Genomic DNA, 21,964 nt, shown 5'->3' with positions numbered 1-21,964 from the left:
AAGTCTGTACAAGTTGCAGGGTAGCCTGTTTGTTGGTTTCGCTGTGAATTTTAATATTAATTAATTACGAATGAATTTTGGAAAAACACATCTTTTACTCTCTACAACTTGTGAAAATTTTCGAAGCAATCGCCGTTGTGGCATTTTTAGGTATAGGCCCTATACCGCATTGCAATTGGTTGAGTATTAGAGTATAATATATCGGGAAATGCAGTATATTTTCTCGCTTATTCATATCATAATAATAAGAATAGGTATTCATATCATAAGAAAACTTAGTCGTGTATTATAAGTATTGTGTATTATATCTAGAAGTGTGAGGAATAACCTGTATATAATTTTTGCCCGAAAACCCCTACGCACAACTGGGTCCAGTAGATTTAGGTAGTCAATCGCGAAAAACTGTCCAAACTGTTTTTATCTCCGTGCAAACAACACTTACAGAAAGTAATAAATTATTGGAAACAATTTTGCTATTTGCCAAGCTGTTTTGGGAAATGTCAAATTGACGCATTTTGGTTAATAGTGTTTATTAGAAATACTCATACACTTATAACTGAATGAGATATCTATTGTTTACACGCCTTATCAAATTCTTCGAGCATGAACACACTAAAGTACAAACTTTTGAAACACTTGAACTCCGAGATGAAAACTTGAAACCGATATGAAGAATGAGACAAAACAAATACCGCCTCTACAAACAATATGTCTCATATTCTCGGATCGTTGAGGCGGAGTGATATTGATGAGTCAGCTGTTAACTATTCACTGAGTGCACATCGTAGATAACCGCTCACGATATCAGTCATGTTAGTGATAACTGTTAACACCTTGCTGGAGATTGGGGGGTTCATTGGATGGGGTTTTTGACATGCCTCCCTCTATTCCCGTTTGAAGCTTTTGAATTTGAATTCGTCGAGCCGCACCTTACACCTGACCGTTGAATTGTGGGAGGGGAGGAGGTGAAAATGAGTCGCAGTCAGATTGGCACCACGACAGATTGGCACCATGGTGTTTTAGCACCCGGCGTCACATTGGAACCTGGTTGACATGAGGCCATGAAATATCACCCTACGTCAGCTTGGCACCATGACAGATTGGCACCACCCCTTTCTAGAGGTTCCAATCTGTCGTTTACTGTTACGACTGATTGGCACCTCTGCGGCCGCCGTCAGCTTGGCACTGCGACAGATTGGCACCGCCCATTTCTCGAGGTTCCAATCTGTCGTGTACTGTTACGACTGATTGGCACCTCTGCAGCCGCCGTCAGCTTGTCACCACGACAGATTGGCACCACTCATTTTATTTATTTAACCACAAGACCAAACACCAAAGTTACCTTAATAAACCAGTACTTATTCACCAATAGTTATATGTTTGCTGCCTTTAGCAGAGTTAAACTTCAGGGTGATACAAATTATTTATTGAAAATAACGTCAACAGAAGCAAACAAAAAGCTTTTTTACATAAAAGATATGGCGTACAGGGATATCTATTCTGACATATAGATAATAAAATACTTGAAATAATTATTTGTTTTACATTTGAGCGCTTTAGGGACTTATGTCCCTACAAGCCACTAGTATACATATTATACGTAAGCCGATTCTTTGCGTCAAAATTGTGGGCAAATGGGAAGTTGTAGAACGACGGGAGAGGGCTCAAATTAAAGGTCTCGATCTCGTGACGGCGGGAAAAATAGTGAATTTCCCTCAATTTTAACACAAAATTAGATATAACGTAAAATGTTCTCCATAAGAATAGCATTATAAGCCATTTAATGCTGATTTTTGTTTACTTTAATACAGCTGATTGTGATTTATCATTATAGTGGGGTGGGATAGCTGAAATATTTCACATCTGGCAACCAACGCGCCCCTTTGGATTCAGATAGTACATGCATAGACGAGTCCAAAAAGTCCGGGACACCATTTTTTCGGGCACTCTATGGGTGTTGATGACGTAATCAAAATGGCCGCCAAAGTTGAGTGACATGATTCTACATTTCCCTATATAACTTGGGTTCACATTTTAATAATGCCCTACATTTTTAGTGATTATTAATCACGAAAGAATTACCTTTCCGATGGTGTATTTTACTTCATTGTTTAGATTCATAATACTACAAATATTTATAGTTTTATTAAATATTTTGATTTAGATTTTTTTAAATCATTTTGCTAAGTGTCGTGGATTCCGTTACACGTAGCTGAAAACGTCTTACATACACATTTTTGTCAGAATATTACCTTTCTAACGGTATATATAACTTATATTTTAATACAAAAACACTGCTGAAAATTTGCCACAACAATGTAGTGGTACACAGTGAGTCGTTATGACAACAATGCAATTTCTATGGGTACAGAAAAGTAATAGCGCTATTTAGGGCTAAACTTAAACTTTTACTTTCGTTTTAAAATTAGAGACAATAAAATTAAGTACAAGAATTAAATACCCCCGCCGCAGCAAACCTACTGACTAAGCGAATTTCTTGTCTGAATTCATTTTCAATCAAATATTAGGTTTAACAAGTACCTAGGTTTGCTGCTACAGGGAAACTAATAAAGTGGTTTTTTTTTTGTAAAATATTGATAGCTTAGTATAAAATAAATAAATTTGCTAAGTTTGATAAAAATATATCCATAAACAAGCAAACCATAAACAACAATGTTTAGTTGGGAAGTAAACATTTTACAATATTCTCCGTAAAAATAACATGGGAATTTTAAATTTATTACCAATATCCGAACAAAAACACTTTTACATACTAAATTATTTGTTTTTTTAAGCTCTTTAAAAAGGTCTGAAGAGAAATTGGGATATTTTGTCTTTTGAGGGTCAAAAGTGAGACAAAACCATTTTTAATTTTTACCCCACAAAACCCTCCGTAAAGCCCCGTTCCCATGGTCCGATCATGCTGGTTCGCGAACTCATTCAAGTTTATCCCGCTTTACACCTTTAAACGGGGGTATGGAGCTGGCTTTACATCATGTATTAATAATCCAACAAGAGTTACACATAACTCAGAGAGCTGCATTGACCACATTTTTACAAATAATAAAAATATTAGCTATGTGAAATCTGCGATAATCAAAACATCGATAACCGATCACTTCATAACTGTTGTGTCAGCTGATATCAATGTCCGTAGATTAAATACAAACGAGAGATCGTCCAGTGGTCGAAACTCGACCAAAAATATGTAATGTACTCACTTAACTATTTTCACCCCACACTGTAAATAAAACATGTGATTGGAGTTTCCTCCATTTGTTTTGATTTTCTGTTTATATTTCGTTGTTATTTCGTAACCAGCATAGCAACGCATAAGATCCATGTTAATTTTTTACAACTTTTAAACTTATTTTTTGTGCTTATCTTTGAGCCTATTTAAATTTATAAAGGGATTCTGCACACCTACAGGAAAATAGCTTTCCAACGGTATGCGTAGATTTTCCCTACGATGCACACGAGCTGAGAAAAAAGGTTTTAAAGAAACATGCTTGCCTATTAATATATAGACGAGAGGTCGTCCAGTGGTCGAAACTCGACCAAAAATATGTAATGTACTCACTTAACTATTTTCACCCCACACTGTAAATAAAACATGTGATTGGAGTTTCCTCCATTTGTTTTGATTTTCTGTTTATATTTCGTTGTTATTTCGTAACCAGCATAGCAACGCATAAGATCCATGTTAATTTTTTACAACTTTTAAACTTATTTGTTGTGCTTATCTTTGAGCCTATTTAAATTTATAAAGGGATTCTGCACACCTACAGGAAAATAGCTTTCCAACGGTATGCGTAGATTTTCCCTACGATGCACACGAGCTGAGAAAAAAGGTTTTAAAGAAACATGCTTGCCTATTAATATATAGATAGATAGATAGTGTAAACCGAAGATTTGAATGTGTTGACTGGTCGCCAAACAACTGATGAGTTGTCATGACTGGTCCTCTGAATTTAAGGAAGCCGGAAAACTCCACGCTGGGAGGGTTTCGAATATTTTTTCAAGCACCTTTTATAAGATGATCCTTTTTCGAAATAGGACAAGGCCATAAATAAAAACTAGTGTCAGTGCTGTGACCCTTGAGGCATTTAGGGGTCGTTTTTTTATTAATGACAGTTCAGTTAACTACACCACACCACCATATGTTTCTCAATCCTAATATTTTTAAAGTAGGCCTACTGTTAGGACCAAGCCTTGCTCAGTAGTATTTTGATTTCGACTAGTTTTTGTTATTACTGTTGATCAAGATTCCTTAAATAAAGAGTAGGCCTACTAGGAAAACACATGCGAATTGTTAATGTTAACACGAAAAACAATTAATATAAAACGTATTTTATTGTTATGTTTACAGAAACATTGAGCGAACTGTACATTACAAACTAGATGACCCGGCGAACTTTATACCGTACTTAAAAGTTAAAAAAAACCAAATCAACCGGCCACCTTTATAAGCCTTTTAAAAACAATCACAGACAACATAAAACAGCTGAAAATGACTTTCAATTACATTACCTGTCAAATGTTTAATCAACTGATTCAAAAATATTTAAATTAATGTATGCATATGGTCAAAATTCATCATATTTTTCTTCATACGCATAACAACTTACTAATATTATAAATCTGAAAGTTTGTGAGTTTGTGTGTGTGTTTGTTGCTCAATCACGCATAAACTACTGGACGGATTGGGCTGAAATTTGGCATGATGATAGCTCACATTCCCAATTAACATTAAAGCATATTCTTATCTCAAAAACCCTTTCGGGCTCCGCCCCAGTGGCTCTGTAGTTCCCCATGTTAATCTTATGATTTTTCATATTTAAAAGGAATTAATGGATCTTAACAGCTGTTTCAATTAAACAAGTTGGTTCTGTTCTGTGATGTGCAATAGCATAAAAGTTACAAGGATTACCAACAGGGTGCAGCACTATTATTCTTTTTTAATTTATGACAACAGCTAATTTCCAACCAAAAGGCGAGTGAGCGTAGCGAACGAACTTCAACCTGGAGGCGAGTTAGCGTAGCGAACGAACTTCAAACAGCACGTGAATGAGCCATGCGAATACTTATAAAGTTAAACGGGGCAAAGCCCGCGGGTACAGCTAGTATGTGTAATTAAATTTACATAGTGGCTTAGCCCTAAATTTAAATACTGAACTGAAGATACATGTGTTAATCGGGTTAAAGACAAATCCAACAAATCATAAATCATTAAAAAGATCCAGCCGGTCTCGAGTTACAAACTGCTTAACTAACACGACATCATGGCATGTAGCCTATATCTAGATGCATACTAAGAAAGTGTTTAAAAGTATTTTCTCTCAAAGTCCTGATATGAGGCAGAAAATCCATCATAGCGACCACTTTCAATTTCCATAGCTTTATATATTTTAATCCACGTAAATTTCACGCCTAAATAACCCCATTTCAGAAGATTTGCATATTCAGTGTAACCATACCTCGAGTTATACATTACCTGATTTTAAAGTTTTGGTCCAAGAAGGAAGTACCGGTAATTATTTTATAGGGCAAGCCTACTTGCGTGCAACCGCATCTTGTTTACAAAAAGGTAAATTAAGTAATAAATTACAGCATCTCAAATATATCATAATTTATCACTCTATAATGCATAAAAAATATCATTTCATTGAAATAATATTAGTTAACTGAATGATAAATTGTCATATCTTTGACAAGCTGTAACTTCTGAATGAAAAAACCTTTTTTAACCAGGTTAACGCACACCCAACTTCCGAAAAATGACTGCAAGGTTTCACTCAATTGTGCCAAATACTTTAGTAGGTATCAGACGTTTTCCAAATTATAAACTTGAGTTTAATGGCATAATATTAAAAGCCTTGAGGAACTGTAGCTTTGATTAGATGGACCATTTACGAAGCGGTTTGTGCTGTTAAAGTTAATGTTATTATCAATGTGTATGCATTAATTGACATGCATCAAGTATTGACACGTTTCTGTTTTAAAACATCAGACTAGTAAGTAAAACGAAAAGGTGGGCCTATTGAGGGCAGCGGTGCCAATCTGTCGTATACTCTTACGACTGATTGGCACCTCTGCGGCCGCCGTCAGCTTGGCACCACGACAGATTGGCACCACTCATTTCTCGAGGTTCCAATCTGTCGTGTACTGTTACGACTGATTGGCACCTCTGCGGCAACCGTCAGCTTGGCACCACGACAGATTGGCACCACCCCTTTCTCCAGGTTCCAATCTGTCGTGTACTGTTACGACTGATTGGCACCTCTAGGAGCGGTGCCAATCTGTCGCGGTGCCAATCTGACGCGGTGCCAATTAGACGCGTACCCGTGAAAATCCTTCCCTCAATTCACCTTGCCTAGGCTGAACTAACGCCCGACGCACAAAAACTAGCTTCTCAAACTAGCTACCTTCTCACCTTTGTTGGGATGAATTGATATACACACCTTTTGTCATGCCTTTTTGGGGAGCGGCGGTTACAAATCATAGGACTTTTGACTGATGTGGGATGGAAGTCCGCCAATCAATGGTTTATATCAAGTATTCGGTTATAATAGTAATGTGATCATGCTGTGACCGATGGTTCAGTAGGTTGTAGGAAAGAAGATTCAGTAGATTTATGAATGTAGGTTGTAGGAAAGAAGATATTGTTCTCAGATAAGAAGAACTTTCTCTCTATTGGAGAACTCGCTTCACAACACTCCATGATTGCAACCGCTCTATACCTATGATTGCAGAGTAGCAACCTGTAGAGCCAAAACCAAGACAGTTGGAATATGTTTACAGCTTAGTTCAAACAAACTTCACGCTCGACCGCTGGGACATGTTAACTGGGTGAGTTTATTTGTTCGAGTTGCCGCAGTTTATAGAGTTCGGTATTTGCTGAAGTAGCCACTTTCTGGTCGGTAATCAAGAGTTTATTTGGCCAGTGGCGCCATGTGGGTTCCCTCTCTGCTGCACTATTTGTGCGAATGCGAATTATCGTTTGAACCCCGATGTTTAAAACAGCCTTCTTTATTTAGCGTTCTGGTGATGCTGCGTTCCGATCTGTTTATTTCTGGTTGATGTTTGTGCTGGGTTTGATATGGTTGTAAAAGTAACTCATCAAAGGTGTGTTGGTTCGACCTTGATTAGATTAGGATACTTTTATCAACAATGCAACAAGTAATAGGTCAAGTTTGTTTGCACAAAACTTATCGAAATTAACAGTTGTAAATCATCAGGTAATGATTTGATTTATGTCAAGTACAACATGAAACATTATTGCAGCAAAACAGATGTCCACCTAAAATCAGAATGTTTTCTCCTACTTTCAATTGTAAAACTCACTTTGCTACTTTTGCAACTAAACTATCATTCTACTTAGTCTGAGATAAGTATTGTGTCATTAATCATTAGGGATTAGGTTCTGTAGCATTTGTTTATTTACCCAGTTACAGGCTCTGTTGATAGCTTTGTAACTACCACTTAATTGAAAACTAATTTTTGAACAAAGTCGTTACTCACACATTTTATTTTTTGAATTTTTCTTCCCTGCTGTGAACATTTTGTAATATTTTTTCTAGACGATTTTTTTTCTAGCTTAAAAGTTAAAATGTCTGGGTTTTACAACTCAAGCGAGGCCATTCACATTCTGTATCTGTATCCTTACTGCAATACAACGTAGTGGACAATTAGCGACGACGGACACGTAGACTTGATTGGATAGGAGTCTGTCGTCTGCAGCTACTTTCCCCGCCATGACACAACCTCGGTGACATCATCTGTGGATGTTTACCCCAACCTCGGGTCGTGACAAGTGACACCTCGTCTCACCGGCAGATGTCAGACCGATCTGGCGGCAACATACCTACATTGGCGGGAGTCTGTCTTTGAAGGAATGTTATTGAATTTTCATCGTATCGATAATTTACTGACGACTCCAGCAGATTTTATATCCTAATAAATGCTAGGATGCCTGGAGGTGGTGTTCTACATTGGTTCTGCTGTAGTAAAATCCAAATACAATTAGTTCCATAAAACACAAATCTTTTCCGTATGTTTATTTATAAAATTTGCGCTGACTAGAATATTATAAAGGTGTGCTGCCAAGCTTTTCAATTCTGTTGAGCTATAACATGTTAGTACTTGTTTAATTATTCTCCTTGTACCAGTTTTTAAAAGAAATATTCCACATTAATTGCGTGTACGGATGTTTAAGTAGGTCGATGAGATAGTATCCTACGACGGTATACACATCACTACCGCTAGCTAGGGAGTTGTGATAGTATAAGGCAGTATCACTGGTATTTACTCAATTAGACACAATCGGCGAGTGACAATTGTAAATCCTAATTAGGAACATTCTATTGTATACAGACATGATCCAATTGGCACATGATTGAACACGTACGTATTTTGCTATCATACTAGTTCTGAATGTTAAAAAAACTGTCTTTATAGTGTATAAAAATTGTTACAAATACTAGTCCGATGATTTCTTTGATTAATTTTTTTATGTAAATACAATATTTTTAATTGGACGTTATAAAGTTAATTCGAAATCTTATGAACAACGCAAGGTAAACTGACAGTGAAGTTCCATGACCTATTAAATGAACTAAATGGTCAACCGAAAATGGTCTTTGGGTAAATTTTCTCATGGAAAATAAAAATGTTGACCCCCTAATAAGATTTTTTACCTTTCTTTCACCAATCCAAAGGACAAAATGTAACAATACTTCTTCACAATAAATTGATAATTACCTCAACAGTACCAATAGTCACCAAACTATGGATAGTTATATTAAAAGGCAAATTGTACTATTTGATTATTATGTTTTACTTTTCACCAATCCAAATGACGGATGACAACAATGTCGTCATGTGAAAATGAAGTATAATTAACTTAACATTTGAACAATAACAATAAGCCATCCAATAATTAAGGGTTGTATAAATACAAAATATAAATATTGGTAGGTATGTATAATTGGGACATTTTCCCCGATTTCACGTCTTTGATAGAAGCGCGTTGCTAATGTATTTGATTGACGTGAAAAACTCCGCTTTCCCGATGTTTCCGGGTCAGTGGTTCCAAACGTCCTCTCGGCTCTCACTGTCACTCTGCATACAATATTGTACCTTTGTAAACAGCTGATTGGTGTACGAGGGGAATGTTCACTTCACATCACTGCGAATCAACGTTGCTCATTCAAACGTAGAACAGTTTTATTTACATTCGATGTTACTATTACATTTTTAGTTACTTGCCGCTTGAACTTCAAAGGCGATATGTTTATGCGGTGGTATAAAATGCAAGTAGTCGTGTCCTGTGAACTGGCGTCCAATAGTAAAGCTGTAATATATTTCAACAGTTAGTCGACATCAGCGCAGTCAAACGTCACCAACATGAAACATAAATTAAAACACGCTACAGATGTTACAATAGGATTAGCCGTCTACTTCCACTATTCAAAGATTATTGTAACCTATTTTAACAACGTATAGAACGTTTTCTCTCTATTATAACCTTGACCCTATCAAAACCACAGAGTTGTGACAAAGACATAGAGTATAAAGCGTCGACCTTGGTGCATGGAGCAAGGAGTGTGGAGCGTGGGCGCTACAATGGCGATGGCTCTTCTTCCTACACCTCGGGCGCTGTCTTCTGTTGAAATATTCAACGCTTCCACCTTCTACCAGTCCTCACGGTCTGTCTGAGATCATCTTGACCTTGGGGTGACACTGACAGCTCGTGTGTGTGTCAAGTAGTGTGTGATTCCTGGTTGGTTAACTTCCAAATCTGGTTTGATTCCGGATAAAGTACAAGTGAAGGTATTAAATCCAAACGTTGAGCAAATGTTGAATGGTTTCGGCTGGTTGAAGGTTTTTGTTGATGCTTGAAAGAAAGAATATGCGTTTAAACTGTAACATGAAATGTTTTCGGGGGTGAAACCAAAATAGTGGATATTTGGTGGCTACGACAAATCTTTTTCTGGAGGGACTCCTAACCTCTCCAGTCCTCCACGCAAAAGACTATCGCTACGAAAAAAAAGTTAAATGTTCTTTTCTTTGTGCTATGGCTCAAGGGACGCAGTTTTCAGAACACTACAACAACCCCTACACCATAAATATATGGGAATGAATACAGTTTTAAAACCCCTTGACTTTGAGACTTAAAGACCCTTTGAGAGGTTTCCTTTCACTGGAAACTCAAAATAAACTATATTATGTACAATTGAATTTATGTTAGAATCTAAATTTTCGTTGATATGACAGTTACTTTTTCAGAGTTTCATCTGTTCACTAATAGTATTGAATTTATAACACTATAGTATATATTCAATGCTAATAGAGAGGAAATGTGACAAGAAGCTGTATTATGTGTCTGCACAGTCTCTATTAGCGGATGAAAGCCCTGCGGACGGTAATCAAAATATTCCTAAAGACTCATTCCACTCCCCTCAAACCCGCCACTTCATGCTTTGATGTGGACTGTAGCCAGAAGGGACTACTTTTCTAAGAGATGAAGACTCTTTCACAACCATTGAGTCTTACTCTTGGAGTTTGTTTTAAAACTTTTCATGGGTTGTTTAGATAAAATTAACTGGTGAAATCGCCCGTTATCCTTTTAAGATAATATAATTAAAAATCTTGGGATATGCAGGTTAAAATCTGGACACCATGGATAACTTGAAATGTATTCAATGATATTTTTACCACTTGGTCTGGACGATTTACGTTAATTTTACGTTAATTAAATGATGAATGAAATTATATGATAACTTTACAATACTGACCATTATCAGGTAGTCCTTTGTATGTTTACAAACAAATGAAATATTTATTGCTAAAAATATAACGACCCTAGGTTCAACCAAGGTCATTCGTCAAGCACTATCACCGTTTCCGTCAGTCTACACCATACTGTTATCACACATCACACTACACAGCTGATACCGCGGCAGGTGCGTGCGCGTGTGTAGGCGGCCGATGACCAATTGGCCACCGGAAGACGAGTCAAGAACAATTCAGTCAATTGACGGACACATTGCTGCACTTTGTAGGCGGATCGCCAATCTCCAGCTGCTAGGAAGTCAATTTTGGTCACGTAAAGTTTGATTTACATCTCTGCTCTGATGAACGGTGATGATTATTACCATTTAGGTTCAATTATAATACCGATAATGTCGTTAGCTTAACCTAGATGAAAATTTGCTTAGGTCAAATGAGTCCAAACATATTTCCTAGCTACGGCGTCGACTTTTCTCATATCTTATGCATGATACCAATCAGAATGATTCAGTGGGCCACGGCTACTGAACTCTAGAATGTCCAATATCATAGAGTAAAAGCTCCGCGCTTCGAAGATGGTTCTGAACTTACATCTGCATGAAACCATAATTTGAAACACTACAACCCACCCATTTTAGAGAGAATTGCGAATAAGGAAGAAATTAAATTAGACTCAAATCGTCTGTTGAAACATCGGTGAAATTGTTGGATTTGATGGTTCAATTTGACCAATCAATTGTTTTATCTGCGTTAAAAATTCGTACAGGATTGGATTGCTATTGAATTAAAGGCTTTTACAACCGTTTACCCACCAAACTCAGGCGTCTCTCCAGTCTCTGCTGACATTTAGATGCATTTATGGCTGCGATATTCCGTTATCAAATCAGCAATTAATTATCTTGACCATCGTAACGGATTGCGGCCTCCCGGAGCGCTAGGAAGTGGGTTGCACAATTAAAATACAATAGCAAGAATGCAGCCACTTCCTGCAGTGAACAGTGAAAGCAGGTGTTGTAGTGAGCGCTTGGCAGGAGGACCTCGAGGTTACAGTGGGTTCTGTGGGGAATGGCTTGGTCTGTGATGATCCAAGTGATTGGTTTTGGTATGAATACACAAGCAGTATAAAGTGTTATGGTAGTAGTGATGGAATGTCACGTGTCTATTGATTTTGAGGCCAGAGATTACCTCTCCAGTAGTCCTACCTTTAATGAAAGTCATCCTACCATGATGATAATTTCCTCCTCTCGATGTTCATGGTTTAAATGATTTTTTTAAGGTATAAGTAACTGTACAAGCAAATGTAGCTTATGTTATCAAAACAAAGAAATGTCATGGCACACTGCCGAATGATGTGGTTCTAATCCAGTAACAAATATTATTCAAATATTTTCTTTCAATCTTGAGGGATTTTTGTAGACAATCAGTTGTAATAAACTGCATTTGCAAAGTTTATTTATTTTTGTTTTTCTCTGCCTACTGATAATAGTCGAAGCCATGGTCTTCTATTTAGTACCATACTGACAATCCAATGACAGTTTGCGTCAAAGCTTAGAATCTCACGTGGGATCGAACACAATGCCGCCATAGTAAATCGACCTGGGCCCAGGGGTGAAAGATGGTGGGGGCACAAAACAGAGAACAATTCCCTGGCTAGGAATGGATGAATGGGGCAAAAATATATCTTGGGCTTATGGCGAGTCACATGCAAACTGCAAGTCTCATCAAACTATCAACCTTCAGGTTTGAAGGTGAACCCTACCATTTCTCCCTGGACTGTTAGTACTCAAATGTTCTTAAAATGGTTGCTGAAGGTTGTGGTCCTTGTTTCAGGCGAGGGGTGTGTGGAGAAGCCGCTGTGTACGTTGTGGAAGAACTACACGTCCAGCTGCAAGGCGGATGTCCACATGAAGGTGACCATCACACAGGCTGGCCTGAAAGCTGTCACCAAGGAACATGGACTGACGGAGTACTGGAGTCACCGCATCACCTACTGCGCTGCTCCACCCAACTACCCCAAGGTAATGCTTTGATTCTAATTTGGTCCTTATTTGAGTTGCAAACAAAAATAATCTGACTACCCAACTGAAAAATGTCTTGTAATATTTTAAACCTTATTAAACGATTTATAGAACTACATTCCATTTCCATGTTAAATGGTGTTTTGTCCTAGTGAGTAGCATCAGGACTTTGGTGGGAGAGGGGCAGGTTTGATTTCCAGCACATCCGCAAAACATATAGATTTGCTCGCTTAACAATTCCACAGGTGTAGACAGTAAGAAAAACAAATTAATATAGTTGAACTGCGCCACTGACAGAATGCACAGAAGTTATGTACTAATTTCTGTTGAATACGTAAACTTTTAAACCAATCCAACTTCTTAGAACTTTTTATACTGCGTATAGAAATAACATCAAAAAAATATGTAACTTTGACTGTAGCTCTGTGAGCACTGTTAGTGGCTCATTTAACTATGTTCAATTTAAATATAAAGAAATTGCTACAGCTGATTCACGTAGAAAGGAACCAGTTCTACTTTGGTACTGTGGTAACTTAAGTACCACATCACCATATTGTCAAATTGGTTAGTCTACTTTTGTTTCCAAATGTTGATAATCTAATGTAAGGGAGGAACATAATGTCAATCAGTTTTTTTATTCCTTTGGAGTAACATTATTAAATCAAATTATATCTGTGTAGAAACATTTTGCCAATCTAATTGATGAGTAAATTAATTCTTTCCATGGTTTTCGCTCACAGCAGCACCAATAAAATTCACCCTATTAAGATGCAAGCCTTAACACAACACAATGCTTTTTTGTCAAGATTCAAAGTTGACTGGATTTGCGGTTACAGGTATTCTGTTGGGTCTATCGGCACGAAGGACGCAAGCTGAAGCAGGAACTGAGATGCCACGCTGTGCTGTGTTCCAAGGAGTCAACGGCCCGAAGGATGGTCACCCAGCTCAACTCTCGATTGGCTCAAGCCCTCACGGAGTTCAAGCGGGACAAGATAAGTCGTCAGAACGCAAGACTGTCATTGGCCAACTCGGTGTATGACAACCCGTCCTTGCCTCGCAGGAAGATCCTTTTGTCCACTGGGTCCCATAACTACCGACCGCCCTTGGAGAGGTCAAAGTCTGCACCCAAACTGATGTCCATCGAGGAGAGTCTGGAGGAGGAGGATGAGTGCAGCGATACCAGGAGGTATGTATCAGCTTTGAATTTTGATAGATGTTGATATCCCATTCCAAGTTCAAAATGTTGCCAGTTTAAGAATGAAAATGAATATTGAGTCACTGTTACATTTAACAATCATATTGTTTTATGTTGATTAGCCAACTTGTTTTTAATCCAAACTTTGACAACTTAATTATGTGAATGTGACATAAATGATCAAAGTATCCAAAAAATAATGAAGAAAATTGAATTACAGGCTTATTTAACCATGTTCTAATTTAATAAAATATAAATAGCTTCTGCTGATCTATATAGATGTTGTGTGTAATTTGTTCTCCGAAAGTTAATGGTTAATGGTTTTGTACAGAGACCTTTTAGACTGTTCATCATATATTGGACCTTTTCTTATTTGGAAATTTCTGGACTAGTCCCTTGACTGAACTGTAAAGGCTTAACTCTAATGCAACATCCCTTTCTCACACTTCTGTTAAATATTTTAGTCAAACTCAATGGAAATGTTATACCATAATTTGATGTATTGCCATCCATAAAATTGTATGTTACCGGTAGCTATGAAATAAAGGAGGAAAACAAATACCTCAAAATAAAGAAGATTACCGTCAAGTCTTATTTATAGAAAGATCTAATAGATATAAGTCTTAGACTATCATGTTTGATTAAATAGGTAGTTCTTATTCTAAAAAATTAAAAAAATTAAATCGGATAACATGTTGTATTCAATGTTGTAAAAATGTGAAGACCTGTAATTTCTCAGTCTAATTCTACACATGGTTAATAATTTTTCAGATCAGTAAGAAGAACGAGGCCATCTTGTCCAAAAGAAGACGCTTTCAAAAAGGCTAGAAGGATGAGCTGTGGAGGGCTCAGCGAGAGACTGATGAAGATCGACACCAACGCCTTGAGGAGTTTTGGCGAGAATAAAATCACCAACTCAAGTAGCGAAATGAACCTGTTAAATGAAACAATAGACGAGGAAGTCATCAAGAATGAAGAAATAGACGATAAGGTTGTTTTAATAAATCCAAGTGGAGGAGACGTTGTGAAGTTGGCAAGGGAGATGAAGAGGAGCATCAGTCTGCAAAGTCACGTGGAAGACGATGACACAACAACAGACGGAGAGTATGATGATGACATGGATACCAACAGCAAGATATCAGAAGAAGACTACCATGAGGATGATACTTGCAGTATAAAAACATTAGGAGAGTGTGAGGTCTTATCAAGAGACGAAGAAGAGGAATGCGTCAGGTTACCTTCGGTCGAGGAAGAGTTAGTAGAAACCAGTTTACAAGATTCAATCGTTGAAAAAGTAGTTGATGGCTTTGAATTGGATTCTATTAGCTTAGAATCGAGAACCAACAGTTTAGTGAGGGATAGAAGAAAGATGTTTGAGAAACAGGTAGACAATTCGTCGTCGGATGATAAACTCAATGAAAAAGATTCTCCAGTATCTGGAATGCTGGTGCAAAACAGGAGAAAACTGTTTGAAAATGTGCTCAACCCTGATCTACAAGAAATCACAGGAAAAGTTTTTCAAGAAATTACGGAACAGACTGTTCTCGATTTGGATAGATTTAGTAGAACCAGGCTAGAAAAAGGATACGTGGACTTAGAGGAAGATTCTACGCCAAGCCTTCAAAGTATTTCTAGCGGTTCAGATACCTCTACGTCTCGAGTGCTTGACTTTAGAATGGTCGGAGTCAAATCAAACTATGATTTAGATTCCTTGTCAGAAGAAGACAGTGACGAGAGTGGCTACGTCGAGTCCGTACCTCCTGAAGGTGACGACAAAGTCCGAGACCTTCCTCATCACCAGTTGATGAAGAGCTGTATTCTCACACCAAAAACAACCCAGTGCGTACAAGTATAGCAGTTACAGAAACCTTGTAAATAGGCGTATTATCTATCTTTTAGTTTTCTCGAAGAAGAAGTGATACAGTCAAATTTAATTTTCTACAAAATGTAATCTAAAGCGATATACAGATCAAGTAAGTACTTCACTACTTGTAAATTAAATGAAATCATTGATTACTCGCACTATTGTAGATTTGTATAGGATATTGAATACATCACATTCCTGAGATTACTATAAGTATTATTGAAAGATTTATTTCAACTGTTGAATTTAGATTTACCTTACTTAAATCTCAAGTTCTTCATGGTTTATCCATAAATCAATGCTGCAACTGAGTGTCCTTGATATTTGTATATTGTCTTTTATTATTTAGTCATGAATGTAGCAATATAGTACAATACTTTGCAAGTATGTACGCATTATGTTTATTCTAGTCACTTAACATAGAATCATATTATATTAATGTTTTATATTACTTCTATTTGGTTTGCAGTTTCCCATTCTTATGCAATTAATGAAATGTTATGTTACCACATATTTTAATTACTCTTGAAAAATAGACAGTTTTCATAAATTATGGAAACAATTGTACGGTATCAGTAATTTAAAGATTAACTCTATTCAAAATATTTTCTACGTTTCAAAACAAGGATTGTTAAAAAACATCTCTTCTATTAAGTGATGAGTCAATGGATACAGTGTATGATGAGTACAAAGATTTTCCATAATGTATTGTTAGATTTTACGAGATGAGACTGATTGTTCTAAATAAGTGCATTCTTTCACAACAGTACTGGTCTTTATCGAATGAAGACATGCCTGATGAGAATTTATATTTAGTTATTAAAGATAATTATTTGAAAGCCCCAATAACATGTTTGTGGATCTGAGTAAAATCATAGACAAAAAGAATTAAATACAGACCGTCAGCTGTGCTGCGGTTACCATAGGTTCTGGCGCACACCACTGGGAGCGCCATGTAGTTACGGCGTACGTGCTACGCAACTACACGGCTTCCAGTGGTGTGCGCCAGAACCTATGGTAACCATAGCACGGCTGTCAGTCTATATTTAATTGTTTTTGTCTATGGTAAAATATAATAATAAAATGTATATCCCAGCACTTGTACTCCTTGTCTGTAAGCCAAGTGTTCACAGTACAACAACCCTAGCAATACGTTGTTACTGTTAGAGAGGGAAGACACTGAATGTATAAAAACCTGATAAATTTTGTACATGAGTTGGATTCACATTCTAATTCTGTTGAAAATATTAATGTTTATTATTATTGTGAATTATTGTAAATAAAATAAATGTATATTAAATTTGTTCAACCCGTAAAATGTTCTCTTTGAATATACCTGTTAAAGGATCTCAATTATTCTGTTATACTAAAGAAAAGTTATTCTTATAAAGAATCATTTGAATCAAGAAATTTGGTATTCTGTGTGTGAAGTAAAAGAAAGTTAAGTCTCAGAACTTATCATAACTTAACATAAGCCTTGGCACCCTTCCATCTTTTTAAACTTTTTTGATATGTTAGGTTAATTCAGGTTTTCTTTACTTTTAAAAACCTCAAAGATTTTCATTTTACGTCAGTGGCAATAAACGAGTCATGTCCATGCTTCTATGGAGCTAATTGTAACAAAATTCAACATTAAATAGTTATTTGTGAAACTAGTGAGCAAAGGCCTTTTGCGCTCGTATTACACATTATATTTTTCCTACAGTCACTATAAAGCATATAAATAATTGGTCTTTCAAACACTATACAACACGTTTTTAGGTTCAGCTGGCAACACAAATAGGTGCCCTAAAGAAAGTAGTCCCCGGTCCGTATCACTCCGCTATTTTTTCCTCGGCAAGCAATGTGCTCAGCGACCTGAGAAAATAGTTCCGTATATTTTTGTAATTTGCAGTGGTTTCCGCGCCTAAAAAATGCTTTAAAGGTATTTTCTTGTTTATTAAGATCGTAGGAATGTTTTACAAACGTTTAAAAGAAAAGTCCAGAAGTACCAAAAAGAGAACATAAACTATAAACACAAAATTACTGGTTAAATCGTAGTTATAATAGTCAATCAGCTGCTCATAGTATTATTATCTTTAAGTGATGCCAACCTATTTCCAAGTGTACACGAATTACGTGCATAATAGAACCACACTATTTTGTGTTGTTTCATTGGAATCCTGATGTGCACCAAAGTATAAATCGTACGACAAAGTATAAACCGTACGACAATAGTTATTTGTGAAACTAGTGAGCAAAGGGAGCAATTGACTCACTCGAGGGAAATACTTACTCACGAGCCGTAGGTGAGTGAGGAATGGTTTCTCGAGTGAGGCAATTGCACTTTGCACTCGAGTTGCACATTATATTTTTCCTATACCATAAAACAAATAAATTGGTAAAGAAACGTGACATATTTTTAAACAGAAGTGAACTTTTAATATTAATATTACATTAATGATACAACAGTACAACAGCTGATTTACAGCCTGTGCTACCAACGTATTTTGCGCAACCTTATCTGCATGTTATGCGCTCACTATTTCGTGCCTTCACGTTGCAAATCATGAGTGAGTGAGACAATGATAAGATTGTCTCACTGATGAGCCAATTGGCCACTTTGCTTTCTCAAATCAGTGAGAGAACATGTACATTGTTAGGTAACTGTAGGAAAAGTATAATTATGCAGCAATCAGCAGCTTTCTGTACTATAAACAGTACAAGGAAGCCAACTTTGTCGGGTGACTTTACGAAAAAGATAAATCTCACACTCTTTCAAATTAGTAAGGGCGAAGGGCAAAGATGTAAATGAAATAGTAGTAACAAAATAACAAAGAAAACATGATCTTGTGTACAATTATTTATATTTGAAATAAAACCTTGTATAAAAGTTTGTTATTTGAATAATGGATACAAACAGCAAATAATGGATAGATCAGTTCTTCAAGTAGGTATATACCATTAAAAATAAAACTATTTACATTTCATAATTACTCAAAATAATGCATAAAATACAATGTGGCTGGTTTTATAAAGTATTAGTAATTCTCAACAATACGCAAGTTACAGTTGCTTAAAACAATCAAACAATATGGAAGGTTGTAAATGTAGTCAATAAAATGCAATAAATCAATTAAATTTAGATTTTACCATGCATATATAATGCACGCAGGTCATTAACCAAAAAAAAAAAACACTAATTGAATGCTGAATTCCAACCACTTATAAATAAATAGTAAAAAAGGTTAAATACAATTTCAAACATAGTATATACAATTTTATTTAGTGAATTTCACTTGAATACTTAGGTAAACATACAATTTGCATACATCTTACCTGCCACCCAGATAATCACAGAGAAGTAAGCTACAGACAGAAGAGACATAATGTCAGTGTTCTACTCTATTCTCCTAACCCCTCCGCCATCATGTTCTGTACTAAACATGTTCTGTTATAAACATGGTGAAGGAAGACCCTGTGCTCTGTGAGATAAGAACGTCCACACAGTGTTTGCCGCTTGCACTAGAGGTGGGCGTTATTTAACATAATACGGGAGCACCACCTATCCAGTGCCGGATTTAGGGTACTTGCGGCCCTAGGCCAAATTACTTGAGCGGCCCTCCCCCTGTGGTGGAAATTCCTTGCGATCGCGAAAGTAATCGTGAATATCTTCTATGCATCAAGGGGCATCATCATTGACACCCGTGATCATGGATGAAATCGTGAACATCTCTCCTAAACCAAGTCAAAGCCATCATAGGTATCCGTGACCGCGGCTAAATCTTTAACAACAAAGGGCAAAATCTTCCCCCCCTTATGAAAAAGTTTATATATGGCCATATAAAATTTTTTTTATCCGGTTATATTTGGTTTTGGACCAAATACAACCAGATATGATCATATATGGAATCCCCCAGATATGATCATATATGGAATCCTCCATATATGGAATTTTTTAATAAAAAATATATAAATAAATAAAAAAATAACAATTAAACATATTTTTACCTTAAATGGTATAAACTATAAATTAAAACTATAATAAAAATTTTAAATTCAAAAATTTCAAAACAAAATTTTTAAGCATCTGACTGGGAATTGAACCCGGGACTCCGGCGTGAGAGTCTGCCCCCTTAGCCACTACACCACGATTGCTTCATATCATGTGGATGATCAAAACCCATTACGAATAAGAGAAGCTGTATTTAGTCTCGTAAAACAAGATTTTTCTTAGACATTTTATGTCATTTGAAGAATGTTATTATCAATATAGCCTAACTACGTGACATTGATATTTGAGGCTGTTTGATAGCAAAGGTACAATTAATTAATTATTAATATAATATTCTCCTTATTTAGGCCTACTACACTTACAATTTTAAAATTATACGTCAGTTTTAAGATTTTGTTGCGTTATAATAAAATTGTACAATAGATGTATGTACAGGATTTTGTCATCAGGGTTCAAATCTGGATATTTTATTTCTTTACTAATAATTACTTTAAAGGAGAATTGCCTATATTATCTGCCCCCTTACTGTACCACATATCAACTCAATCAGTTAAGTAGTTTGTGCTTGGAGAGCAACAAGAAAATACACAAACTGATAAACTTTAGATTTTTAATATTATAAGAAGTGTTTGGGAGTTTGAGAGTTACATAATCCTAAAGTGGCAACAATCCCTTATAATAATTCCAATTATTGTCAAAAACTCATTTATAGATGAGCATAAATGGAAAATTATTATTCCATATATGAGTAATTTAATTTCATACCTGGGAGTCATATATGACCATATATAGACCATAATTCCATATATGGAGGATATTTATGGCCATATATGGGCAATATTTTCATATATAAAAAACATGTATGGCCATATATGAACAATAATTTCATATATAGAAAACATGTATGGCCATATATGAACAATTATTTCATATATAGAAAACATGTATGGCCATATAAGAACAATTATTTCATATATCGAAAACATGTATGGCCATATATGAACAATAATTCCATATATATACTACACATATGGCCATATATGGACACCACCATATATGGATACAACCACATCTGGCCATATATGCTTCCATATATGCTCATCAAAACCCATATATGGCTTTATAAAACCATATATGGAATTTTGATATGGCCATATATGGCCAGAAATTACTTTTTTATAGGGGCCCGCGGGCTGCAACAAAGGGACATCATCCTCGACACTCGCGACCACGGTGAAATATTGATCATATCCCGTGAGCTGTGACCTTGAGGACATCATAACCGTCGCCTGCGACCGCAGTAAAATAATGAACATCTCCCGCGGGCCGCAATCACATGGACATCATCATCGACACTCGCGACCATGCCACAATCGTTAACATCTTCCGCAAAGCAGCAATCACGGGGACATCCCAAAATCAACACTTGCGATCGCGGCAAAGTCGTGTTAAAAACATCTCCCGTGGACTGCGATCACCATCATCATTGTCTCCCGCGGCCGTACCCAAATCGTAAACATCCCCCTCGGGAAGCCATCACGGGGACATCCTCATTGACACCTTTAGCCACGGCGAAATCGTTAACATCTCCCGTGAGCCGCAATCACGGGGACATCATCATCGACACTCGTTACAGCGGCTAATTCTTGAACGTCTCCCGCGGGATTCGATTATGAGGATACATCACCGTCACCCGCGGCCACATCTAAATCGCGAACGTCTCCCGCGGGCCGCAATCATGAGGATACATCACCGTCACCCACGGCGGCGGCTAAATCGTGAACGTCTCCCGCGGGCCGCAATCATGAGGATAGATCACCGTCACCCACGGCCGCGGCTAAATCGCGAACGTCTCCCGCAGTCCGCAATCATGAGGATAGATCACCGTCACCCGCGGCCACATCTAAATCGCGAACGTCTCCCGCGGGCCGCAATCATGAGGATACATCACCGTCACCCGCGGGCCGCAATCATGAGGATACATCACCGTCACCCACGGCGGCGGCTAAATCGTGAACGTCTCCCGCGGGCCGCAATCATGAGGATAGATCACCGTCACCCACGGCCGCGGCTAAATCGCGAACGTCTCCCGCAGTCCGCAA

The 21,964-nt window shown here is 37.1% G+C and overlaps 1 protein-coding gene across 1 annotated transcript in view; it reads left to right on the top strand.

Annotated features, from left to right (window-relative positions):
- LOC128991556 (uncharacterized) overlaps nucleotides 1-17,173 on the top strand; it is a 127,522-nt gene extending 110,349 nt beyond the window's left edge. Inside the window, exons 3-5 of the mRNA XM_054414544.1 lie at nucleotides 12,622-12,809; nucleotides 13,646-13,995; nucleotides 14,776-17,173. Coding sequence (XP_054270519.1) covers nucleotides 12,622-12,809; nucleotides 13,646-13,995; nucleotides 14,776-15,859 — 1,622 coding nt within the window. The 3' untranslated portion in view covers nucleotides 15,860-17,173. The remainder of the gene's footprint in view (nucleotides 1-12,621; nucleotides 12,810-13,645; nucleotides 13,996-14,775) is intronic.
- Nucleotides 17,174-21,964: the final 4,791 nt, after the last annotated feature.

Source organism: Macrosteles quadrilineatus, unplaced genomic scaffold (genome assembly GCF_028750875.1).
Source record: "Macrosteles quadrilineatus isolate MER2022 unplaced genomic scaffold, UCM_ALF_1.0 Scaffold_4__1_contigs__length_99947679, whole genome shotgun sequence".
NCBI lineage: Eukaryota > Metazoa > Arthropoda > Insecta > Hemiptera > Cicadellidae > Macrosteles > Macrosteles quadrilineatus.
The sequence above is the reverse complement of the archived record's forward strand: the minus strand, read 5'-3'. Positions and strand labels throughout refer to the sequence as shown.